Consider the following 12,527-nt stretch of genomic DNA (forward strand, 5'->3'; position numbering starts at 1 on the left):
GTACCCCCGAGGTTTCGTTTGCCGCTGCACTTCACATATCCAAAACGCAAAAATTGGCCCTTTTTGTACTTTTGTTAAACTAGTTTATTTGAAAACGGTTGCAAACAAACTCATATCGTATTTTCATAAGCGCCCATTATTCTGCAGCCGTATTGTATGTTTCGTTTGTAATATTTCACCGACACGTCATTTCCATGCCATCTACTCTGCTTAATCTGGCGGGGAATAATCAATTCAACGAATTCGCTTGTTTTCATACATATTTTTTTTTGTCTGGAGCATTCCTTGTAAAGTCTATGGGGTATTGTCTTCAAACTTTATTTTTACAGATAGATCTCTGATCTAGCTCTGGCTGCAGTATTTTCTTAGTTAGAGCCCATTGTTAATGTTCAAGCTTGTTTTTGTCCTGAGCACTATTTGTAAAATCTTTTAGGTATTGACTTTAAATTTCATTGAAACAGTGGATCCCATTCAGAAAAAGTGCAGTGCATAAGAACAATAACTCTTGGTGCAGATTTTTTAGTTTTTGTCCAGTGTTATATTGTCATCCTTTGTCGCTAGGATATTTTGATTTTATTCTTAATTTGGCTGGGATATGGCAGAATGTGACTCCTCCTGTTATTACATTCTAGTATATGTATGTATTGTACATTGATTTGGAGATTTAAGGGAAACATTCATATTAGCATGTGTTATAGAACTACAATCTTATGTCACTCTGAATTAAACTACATTGTAAATGATTTATATCGACTAGATCGCCGTATCATTTGGATATAGACCTTCCGCATTTTGTTGTTGTTTCGCCCCGTCGTTTGAATAAAAAAGCTTCCGCGTTGTTTTACATCCCCCTTCATTTGGAAATAGAGCTCTCGCATTATTTCAAGGGGCGGCTCCAGGAATTGGCGGTAGATGGGGTGTATCTAAGGGGCGCAACCTTTTGACATGCACCCCTCCCTCTTTACCGAAAGTATATGACTTAAACAGTTTGCATTGGATTTTGGGGTAACTCAATCAAGAAAAAATAAACAATTTGTAGTCGGAAATGATGCATTATTGGCGTATTATTTTCTCCTATATTGACATTAAAAGTAAACTGGAACGATCTTAGAGGGGGCGTGCGCCCCTAAATTGACTAGTGATTTCGATTCCCCCCCCCCCCCGCCATTTGGATATAGAACTTCCTCATTATTTTGCCACGCCATTTGAAAATAGAACATCCGCATTATTTGGCATTTCCGCCCCGCCAATTGGATTAAAACCATCCGCATACCCCCCCCCCCCCCTTAAATTTGGATATAGAGCTTCCGCATTATTTTACCCCCCCCCCCCCTCAATTTGGATATAGAGCTTCCGCATTATTTTACCTCCCCCCCCCCCTCAATTTGGATATAGAGCTTCCGCATTATTTTACCTCCCCCCCCCCTCAATTTGGATATAGAGCTTCCGCATTATTTCGATTGATTATCTCATTATTGCTACTATGTACCGCATTATTTCGCCTCGAGTATTGATTACAAACAGATGTATTTTTTCCTGCACGCTTTTTATTTGTTTTGTCGTTTTGTGAAAAATATTGATTATTACCATGCATATTTAATAACTAGGATTAAGCTACTTTTAGTCTCACTGATTCACAGGAGTCGTTAACGATATCAGAGGCAACATGCATACGGTCGAAACTAGTCAGCTTGATATCACAGGGACCGACCATAATACTACGAGCCTCAAGAACATCGAGCCAAGAAGAAATGCTTAAAAAGAGAAAAAACAAAATCGGTCCATTACACCCAATTCGATCCAGCGAGAAAATCGAGCCAAGCAATATGGATTATAAGGGTTTCGACTGTACATCTGTGTATTAAAGTAAGCCGTGGGCAACTGTTAGTGTCCGTAGCTTACATCTTTGTTCAATACATATACAATTGTAATACTCGCATAACGACTGTAAATAACTGAAAATAACTAAAAAAATAATTAGTCATTATGTTTTTTTTTTAATTTAAAAGACAAGAATCCAGTTTCCCAAAGAAATGTGTTTTGTTTTCATAGACTATAATAAATTTATTACTTAAACTAAATATTAAGTAGTTCAGTAAAATTCCATATTGACCGTCTGTCGTAATCCCTGTACAGTATATTGTTTAGCATGTTCCCTCCATCTGTCTGATTTTAATGTTGACAGTTTTTATGGGAACATGTTTAGTATCCCAGTAGCCGATTCCGCCTTGCTCCCTCTTTCCATACACGCCGTTAACGTTTCCGAGTCGGTAACAATCTTTGTACCACCACCCACCACCGTCTAAAGACTTCTGACAACAGTTGCTGCCGCTAAGGTCATTGTCACGGTCAAACGTAGAAAATTTCATGTTGTCATGGAAACTTAGAAGCTCATTGATGCTGCTCTCGTAGCCGAACGCGTCCACGTTCATCCGGTAGGCGGTGGCAGCCTCGTGGACGGTGAACACCTTTTAATGCGCGAACTCGTACCCGCCCTCCCAGGTGCTCATGTTGAAGAATATCTCCACGCCACCTTGCGTCAGGCGGTGGATCTTCTCTAGGCCGAGCCAGTGTTCGCTGCTGACGTCACCGAAGCCTCGGACGTACTCTGCCCATGACTGATAGAAATTAACGCTGCCGTCCAATCGTTTCTAAAAAGCAGCATAACAGTAAGGTGCACGTTAAGTGAGTCTACGGTGGCTGAAGTGAAGCGTTTGATTCTATTTTCGGCTAATACGTAGAAATTACCATGTTTTGGGCCGTAACGTCGGCAGCTTTAAAAATATGACATTATGTAGTCATTGACGTCAGCTCTACCACTATAACATAGCTTGGCCATTGACGAACACTGTGACATAGTATGATCATTGACGTAATCTCTAACACTGTGACATAGTATAGTCATTGACGTCAGCTTTGATACTGTGACATAGTATGGTCATTGACGTCAGTTCTGACAGTATAACATATTGTGGATATTGCCGACACCTCCAACTCTACAACATAATATTGCCATTGACGTAACCTCTAATAGTAAAATATTGTATTGATATTGACATCAGCTCTTACAATATAACAAAGTACGGGTATTGAGGTCAGCTCTAACACAATATCACAATGAAGTCATTGGCGACAGCTCCACCAGAATAACAAAGTTGACCATTTACGACAGCTCTACCAGTATAACATAGTTTGACCCTTGGCGTCAGTTCTACCAGTATAACATAGTTTGGCCATTGACGTGAGCTCTACCGGTATAACATAGTTTGGCCGTTGGCGTCAGCTTTAACAGTTTAACATAGTTTGGTCATTTGTGTCAGCTCTACAAGTATAACATAGTTTGGCCATTGACTGCAGCTTTAACAGTATAACATAGTTTGGTCATTGACGTCAGCTCCAACAGTTTTAGTTTTGTTTGGCCATTGACGTCAGCTCTGACAGTATAACATAGTTTGGCCATTAACGTCAGCTTTAACAGTATAACATAGTTTGGACATTGACGTCAGCTCCAACAGTTTAACTTTGTTTGGCTATTGACGTCAGCTCTGACAGTATAACATAGTTTGGCCATTAACGTCAGCTTTAACAGTATAACATAGTTTGGCCATTGCCGTCAGCTCTAACAGTATAACATAGTTTGGTCATTGACGACAGCTGTAACAGTATAACATAGGTTGGCAATTGACGTCAGCTCTTACAGTAAAACATAGCTTAGCCGTTGACGTCAGCTTTAACAGTATAACATAGTTTAGCCATTGACGTCAGCTCTAACGGTAAAACATAGTTTGGCCATTGACGACAGCTATAACAGTATAACATAATTTGGCCATTGGCGTCAGCTTTAACGGTATAACATCTGTGGCCATTGAAGCCAACTCTACCAGTTTAACATAGTTTGGCCATTTGCGTCAGTTTTAACAATATAACATAGTTAAGGCATTGACGTCAGATCTAACAGTATAACATAGTTTGGCCATTGGCGTCAGCTTTAACAGGTTAACATAGTTTCACAATTGGTTTCAGATTGAACATTATAACATAGTTTGGTCATTGACGTCAGCTCTTACAGTATATCATATAGTATAGACAAATGGCGTTAGCTCTAACAGTATGAAATAAGATGGAAAATGACGTCATCTCTAACAGTATAGCATACAGTATAGACAAATGGCGTTAGCTCTAACAATATATTATCATATTTTCATTGGCGTCAGCTCTTACTCTATGACACAATGTTGGCTTTAACGCAAGCTCTACCTGTATGAATGTCCATCCGCCGTGCGCCATGTCACAGTAGACGAGGAACGGGCACCTGCCATCCGGGGAGATGTGATACAGGCCGTCCTCTCGGCTTCCGTTCGCGTAGATCTCACCACAGTCTGATTAAACGAGTATATATTGCTAATGACAACAGCAACTCACGGCGAAAAACGTAAGTATTTGCCTATCTATCAGGTAGGTAACCCCCCCCCCCCAATCATACTCGAGCCATTTTTTTAGTGTTCGCATCATACGGTTTCATGTTTCCGCTAGTATATTTATATGGAACAGGTGCTCACAAAAGCTATACACTTGCAGGGTTATATTTATTATAAAGCTAGACCTGATTTTGGTGTGTAATATAGGTCCAACGTTTTGTTATCATAAAAACTTGGTAAACGCAGACATGCAATCATACAACATCCATGTTTATTACGTGTATATTGTTTTAGTACTCTGTTATCACATTGCGTATACATGTTTAATTTCTGTTTATAATTATGGAAGCGCCGATCACTGACCTCTCGGGAATCCTTGAATAGTGGTAAAGCCGCTCTCCTTCCGTGCGACAAGCTTCTGTAGCTGCTCTATCCGAGCCTCCATGGCCGCCAGACGCGTGTCTGACTCGGCGTTGTTGAACGTGGAGGGCGCTCCATTACAGATGAAAGTGTCTCCAGCTCCGTGTCCTACGTACTGACACAAACTCCATAATACAATCTCAAGAATGTAAGAATAGGTCAGCTTCGGACACTTCGTTGCAAATCGAAACATGTTGCAAACCGGTCACTGAATACTACGTATAATCACTCCTGTCTCTCTATATATATGTAGTTAACTTCAATTTTCGGGTTGTTCAGTAAACAATTACAATATCCGTTACAGAAGATAATTCGTACATTATCACTTTGTGTTCTGTTTCACTCAGTTTATATTTTACCTGAAAACATGGGGATCAGTCTAAAATACCTGTTGTTTTTTTTGCTGGCATTCAGAACAAATTGTATCTAGATACGTATAATCACAATGGATTGTTGACGGTGCTTAAGAAAATAAGAGGGATACGCCACGAGTACGTGCAGAAAGATTCAAACATTAGACTTCAGACTTTTTTAATTGTATCATGCGTATAGTTCAATATTGCTGCGTTTTTGGTAAAAAATATGTAGATGAACAAATGAAATAAAAAATTTAGTTGTATTGTATCTAGTGTTGGGAATCGGAAAGAAAACACACTATCGATAATCGGTTTATGAAACCGATCAATGATCGATTATTAATCGATTTATTTATAATTTATTTATCTTTGCTCATTATATTTAAGGCAAACAGATACAATGTATGCACCAGTTTTAAGCACCAATGTTCCCTAACGATATTGTTTGTACATTTGTTTATATAAATTACATTATTTATTCAAAAAGCGACTATCTTTTAGTGTTTACAAGTTACTATTACAGAACATGAGACCACAGGCTCTAATTATTGTCTTAATTTAGTATTCATTTGTATACATGTGTAATGCAACAGTCAATTATAACCACGCCCCCCCCCCCCCAGGTCTGGGGGTATACCGAGGATAGCCGGGGAAATGGGCCGCGTTTTTACCTTTCAGGTGGCCGCGCAGTGCCGGTTGAATGCGGTGGTTTTGTCTTCGCTTTAAATATAGCGGGGAATGGGCCTTACCTAGGGTCCCTGGGGTGCGGGGGCATTTGGCGGGGATTTTGCCATATGTTCGTCCCCGCAGAGCGAGGATTTTAGCCGGGGTTGGCTTGACCGAAAGTCAAAGTCCCCGCTATTCCCCGGACCTGGGGCTGCGGGGGGGGGGGGGGCGTGGTTACAATTGACTGGTGCATAAAATAAACACAAAGATAATATTCTTTTTAATAATCAGTCATTAACAAGTATAACAAGCAGTTGAATTTTCTATATTTTTTACAAGAACAAATTCTGTTTTACAGGAACAGTCAGTTTCTTTCAGAAAACTGAGAAAACTAAATTCTTACACGGTTAGAAGTAAACGGTATAAACATGTAAATCACTTATAATTAAACCACAAACATATGAAGTTGAGAACCAATCTTTCAGCAGTTAAATTACGAAGAAAATTTGTAGTAAGGTACTGTAGTGAATTATTGACTTGATAAGAATATAAGTACATTACTCAATATAGTTAGCCCTTAACATTTCAATATAAACTAGCATTAACCAGAAATAAGTAAATTAGTCGGTAGCGGTTACGCCCCTTGTTTCTATAATCGATTTTTCAAATTTCACTATCGATTGTCGCCGATCGCCATCCCGATCAGTTGTTGATTATAATCGGTCATCGGCACAACACTAATTGTATCTTCCATTAACACCATATCGCATATCAAATGTTCATAAGCGTCCATCACTCTGCAGCCGTATTGTATGTTTTGGTTTGAATTTTTCACCTACACGTCATTTCCATGATATAAATTAAACGAATTTTCTTTTTTATCCAGTTTTTTTTCAGGAGCATTACTTTGTCTTTTGAATTATTTCGAGGTTGATCTCTGAGTGATTTAGCACTGGTTGCAGTATTTGTTTTAGTGTTTGCCATTTTTTTTATTTTTAAACTTAATTTTTCGGAGCATTACTCGAATTTTTTTTAATGAATTGGCTTCAAACTTCATAGAACAGAAAGATTTCATTCCGAAAAAGTGCAGTGCATAAGAACAATAACTCTTTGTGCAGATTTATTTAGATACTGTCAATTGTTTTATTGTAATCCTTTGTAGTAAGGCGATTTTGATTTTGTTCTTCTTTCGGCAATGATATGGCATTATGTGACTCCTCTTGTAATTATATGTATGATGCATTGATTTGGAGATTTCAGGTGACCATTACTATAAGGAGTAACATCTTATGTCACTCAAAATTAAAGTACATTGGGAAATATTAAAATTTCGCAATTTCGCCCCGCCATTTGGATATAGAGCTTCCCATTTTCGCCCCGCAATTTGGATATAGAGCTTCCCCATTATTTCGATTTTCACCCCGAAATTTGGATATAGAGCTTCCCCATTATTTCGATTTTCGGCCCGCAATTTGGATATAGAGCTTCCCCATTATTTCGATTTTCACCCCGAAATTTGGATATAGAGCTTCCCCATTATTTCGATTTTCGGCCCGCAATTTGGATATATATTCTTTTTTATTTCTTCACGCTTTCTTATAATTTCTGTCGTTTTCTAAAATATTGATTATTATCATGCACATTGAATAACTAAGATTAAGCAAGCCTTAGTCTCACCGATTCTCATGAGTCGTCCACGATATCAGAGGCAACATTCGACTTTTAAATAAAGCCATGGGAAACTGTTGGGCTCTGCATCGTACATGTGCATGTGCAATAATCGCATAACGACTGAAGTTTTTAATAGATATAAGAGCCATTATGTTTTTAATTTAAAAGATAAAATTCCAGTTTCCCAAAGGTTTAATCCTACGTATTAGGGTCGGATCATCAAAAACGTTGTGTTTAATTTAGAATATCCCGTGCATCAGAAATGTTTTGTTTTCATTGAATATATATATAATAAATGTATTACTGAAACTTTACATTAAATAGATAGGTAGGTAAAATTCCATATTGACCGTCTGTCGCAATCCATGTAGTGTTTGTACAGTGTATTGTTTAGCATGTTCCCTCCATCTGTCTGACTTTAATGTTGACGGTTTTTATGGGAACATGTTTAGCATCCCAGTATCCGACCCCGCCTTTGCTCCCTCTTTCCGTACACGCCGTTAACACCTCCGAGTCGGTAACAATCTTTGTAACACCACCCACCACCGTCCATATACTTTTGACAACAGTTGTTGACGCTAAGGTCATTGTCACGGTCGAACGTGGAAAATTTCATGTTGTCATGGTAACTGAGAAGCTCCTTGATCCTGCCCTCGTAGCCGAACGCGTCCACGTTCATCCGGTAGGCGGTGGCAGCCTCGTGGACGGTGAACACCTTGTAATGCGCGAACTCGTATCCGCCCTCCCACGTGCTCATGTTGAAGAATATCTCAACGCCACCTTGCGTCAGGCGGTGGATCTTCTCCAAGCCCAGCCAGTGTTCACTGCTGACGTCACCGAAGCCTCGAACGTACTCTGTCCACGGCTGGTAGAAATTAACGGAGCCGTCCAATCGTTTCTTAAAAACAATATACCAGTTAGGTACACGTTTATAGTGAATCTACGGTGGCTGAAGTGAGGCGTTTAATTCTAATTTCGAAGATGGTGGTGAATAAGTACAAATAACCGTGTTTTGGGCCATAGCGTCGTTAACAATATGACATTATGTAGTCATTGACGTCAGCTCTATCAATATAACATAGCTTTGCCATTGACGAACACTGTGACACAGTATGATCATTGATGTCATCTCTTACAGTATAAAAGTATGGATATTGACGTTAGCTTTAACACAATAACATAATGTTCATGATCATTGACGTCAGCTCTAACAGTATAACATATAGTATGGACATTGACGTTAGCTCTAACAGTATGGAATAGGATGGACAATGACGTCAGCTCTGACAGTATGACATATAGTATAGACAATGACGTTAGCTCTAACAGTATGAAATAGGATGGAAAATGACGTCAGTTCTTACAGTATAACATATAGTATGGACAATGACGTCAGCTCTGACCGTATGAAATAGGATGGAAAATGACGTCAGCTCTTACAGTATTACATATAGTATAGACATTAACGTTAGCTCTAACAGTATAAAAAAGGATGGAAAATGACGTCAGCTCTAACAGTATAACATATAGTATGGACATTGACGTTAGCTCTAACAGTATAAAATAGGATGGAAAATGACGTCAGTTCTTACAGTATAACATATAGTATGGACAATGACGTCAGCTCTGACAGTATGAAATAGGATGGAAAATGACGTCAGCTCTAACACTGTGACATAGTATGGACAATGACGTTAACTTTAACAATATGTTATCATTTGTTCATTGGCGTCAGCTCTTACTCTATGACACAATATTGGCATTAACGCACGCTCTACCTGTATGAATGTCTATCCGCCAAGCTCCATGTCACAGTAGACGAGAAACGGGCACCTGCCGTCTGGGGAGATGTGATACAGGCCGTCCTTTCGGCTTCCGTTCGCGTAGATCTCGCCGCAGTCTGATAAAACGATTATATATTGCTATTGACAACAGCAACTCAAGGCCAAACGTAAGTATTTACCTAGCTATCAGACAGGTACCCCCCAATCATACTCAGCCATTTCATTAGCCTTCGCATCGTACAGTTTCATTTTTCCGCTAGTAACTTACGTAGCAGGCATTCACAAAAGCTATACACATGCAGGTTAATGAACAAATTTAAAGCTAGACCTGGTTTTGGTTTGTTATAGTAATACATGTCTAAACTTGGTCCATTATCATAATAGCTTGGTAAAGGCAGTTTTCATTTTGTCCATCTTAAAAAATTAAGATTTTTTTACCTGGCGCTTTACCTAGAACTAAATTTTCATGGCCTTACCAAGACACAACAGCTTAATACATATATGTATATTGAGTGTATATTATTTTAAATTGCGTATATATGTTTATTTATTATATTCATAATTATGAAAGCGCCGATCACCGACCTCTCGGCAATCCTTGAATAGTGGTAAGGCCGCTCTCCTTCCGGTCGACAAGCTTCTGTAGCTGCTCTATCCGGGCCTCCATGGCCGCCAGACGCGCATCTGACTCGGCGTTGTTGAACGTGGATGGCACTCCATTACAGATGAAAGTGTCTCCAGCCCCGTGTCCTATGTCCTGACACAAACTCCATAATACAATCACAAGAATGTAAGAATAGGTCAACTTCGGACATTTCGTTGCAAATCGAAGCATCACAAAAAACAGTTCATTGGGTAATATAAACACTCCTGTATCACTCTTAACTTTATCTATAAGGTTGAAGACTCAAATTTATTTAAACTGTTCACTTTGGTTTCCAACAATTGCAACATCCGTAAATAACTCTCTGAATGTGTACATGTGATTTCTATTTGCCTGATTCGTTGAAGTGATAATTATTCTTGTGTGATACAATGATGTTTATTGTTAGTAAACATCCGGGGAAAATATTTATCATCATATTCCCAGTAAACGCGGAGATCAATCAAGATACGTGTTTTCGCTGCCACTAAAAACATCGTGTAAAATATACGTATACACCACCATACATTGTTGACGGAGTTTAAACCAAACTGCGTGCGTAACGCGTTTAATGAGTTTTTTCAACAAGTTATATTTAAAGTGACACTCTTATTTAAAATCAAAACATGTACATGTTATGTATAACAGAAATAAAGTTTGAGTGATAAACCTACTTACTAAATAATGCATTTATGGAAAATATCAATTACTACTAACAAGTTTGTAACTCCGTATTTGATAACTGAATAGTGGATTTTAATGATTGGTTGAGTGCTTGAAGATCCAATATCTTCTCAGAAGGTAGAAATACTGTGTTTCCTGCACATTTCTTTCTAAACAAACTCTTTATACTTAATAAGAATCATTACTTTTGATATACTCATCCTTTTTGGTTTATCAGAACAATTTTATTATTTGTGGTAAATCTTATTTGGGGAGTAAGAGTGAATCTTTAATAAACAGCTTATGAGAATGTGTTTTTATTGTAGCATACGAATGATTCAGTCCGCATAATTCAATCTGCACTCGTCAAGATTAAAGTGTTCAGATATTTAGAATACAACCTACATTTACAGCCAATGAACTTGCAGATAGGCAATCAGTAAGTACTTCAATTTCAATTTTTGCGGATGTCCGCCTACTGCCACTCATCCGATACACACTCCCTGTGTTAGATTTTGCGTTGGCAATGAGTCCACCAATGAGGTTAATTGTATTCTAAGTCAGTAAGATGACTTGTAGTAAAATCTGTATGATTAAGAAAGGGCTCGTTCGCTACGCCCATTCTTAATCATTAAGATTTTACTTCATGTCATCTAGCTTCAGTAACATGATACTCCCATAATGATAATAATAATAACAATGATGATAATAATAATAATAATAATAATAATAATAATAATAATAATAATAATAATAAAAAAAATAATAATAATAATTTATAATAATAATAATAATAATAATAATAATAATAATATAATAATAATAATAATAATAATAATAATAATTTATTACCGACTATTATAAATTCCTTCCTATAAGTATAAGCATGTACTTTTTAGAATATAATTTATAGTCAGTCCTGTGATAGTGTTCAGGTCTCATTTTTTAACTTGTGTAATAAATCGACCCTTTCGTAGTCATATTTTCAATAGAAAGGTCCGGTACTAGTACTTAAGCCCCATTTTTTAGAGATGAATTATAAGTATTTAACAAATCGACCCTTTTATTGCCTCTATTTTCACACTTCAAAGGGCCTTACCTTAACCCAATGAATCCACAAGCTGATGTGAACAAAACAGAGGACACAGTTAATAACGATTTTCAGTACTGTTGCGGCATTATGACGTACCATTTGGACCTATAGAGCTGCAGCTGCGCTATCATGACGTACCATTTGGGCTATAGGGCCGCAGTTCGGTATTATGACGTACCATTTGGAGCTATAGAGCCGCAGCTACACTATTATGACGAACCATTCGGGCTATAGAGCCGCAGTTCGGTATTATCACGTACCATTTGGAGCTATAGAGCCACGGCTATGCTATTATGACGTACCATTTGGAGCTATAGAGTCGCAGTTGCGGTATTATGACGTACCATTTGGGTCAAAGATAAGTCGCATAAAGCCGCCAGTTTAGCCGAAATAAGAGGTCATGTCACCTCTTGATTCAGAGGTGCAGATATCTATATGCGAAAGAGGCGGTGAGCCTCTTTATTTAGCCATTCATCTTTATTTTATGGTTTGAGGCGAGCCTCTATCAATATACCTGCCATACGATAGAGATCCAATAGTGGGTTAAACAACCTTAAATGTTTCATTAACCTCAATATGCACCCAATCATTTTTTAGGTTTGCACCTGTATTTTATTCGTTCATGTACCAATTAGAAGAAGGCACCTTTTTACCCAAATGATTCGCCACACTATTCCAGCACGCAGCTGATGAACGTTTACAACCCGCACCCATTCTTTTCGGTCTCCAGTGCCATCCCATTACTTATTGAAACTTCATCCGTCGGTCTTAGCTAAATACAGCTTATGGTGCTGTGTTTTCTTTATAGTACCC

General features: G+C 38.2%; 1 protein-coding gene and 1 pseudogene across 1 annotated transcript; both read right to left on the bottom strand.

Annotated features, from left to right (window-relative positions):
• Positions 1 to 2,471: 2,471 nt before the first annotated feature.
• On the bottom strand, positions 2,472 to 5,031 carry LOC128213876 (angiopoietin-related protein 4-like). The gene is made up of 3 exons (XM_052919949.1): positions 4,782 to 5,031; positions 4,258 to 4,379; positions 2,472 to 2,651 (listed from the first exon to the last, which is right to left on the bottom strand). The coding sequence occupies exons 1-3, from the start codon at positions 5,029 to 5,031 to the stop codon at positions 2,472 to 2,474; spliced, it is 552 nt and encodes a 183-aa protein (XP_052775909.1).
• A 2,783-nt stretch (positions 5,032 to 7,814) lies between these two features.
• LOC128242689 (fibrinogen-like protein A) lies at positions 7,815 to 12,150 on the bottom strand (annotated as a pseudogene).
• Positions 12,151 to 12,527: the final 377 nt, after the last annotated feature.

This window comes from Mya arenaria, chromosome 2 (assembly GCF_026914265.1).
Source record: "Mya arenaria isolate MELC-2E11 chromosome 2, ASM2691426v1".
NCBI lineage: Eukaryota > Metazoa > Mollusca > Bivalvia > Myida > Myidae > Mya > Mya arenaria.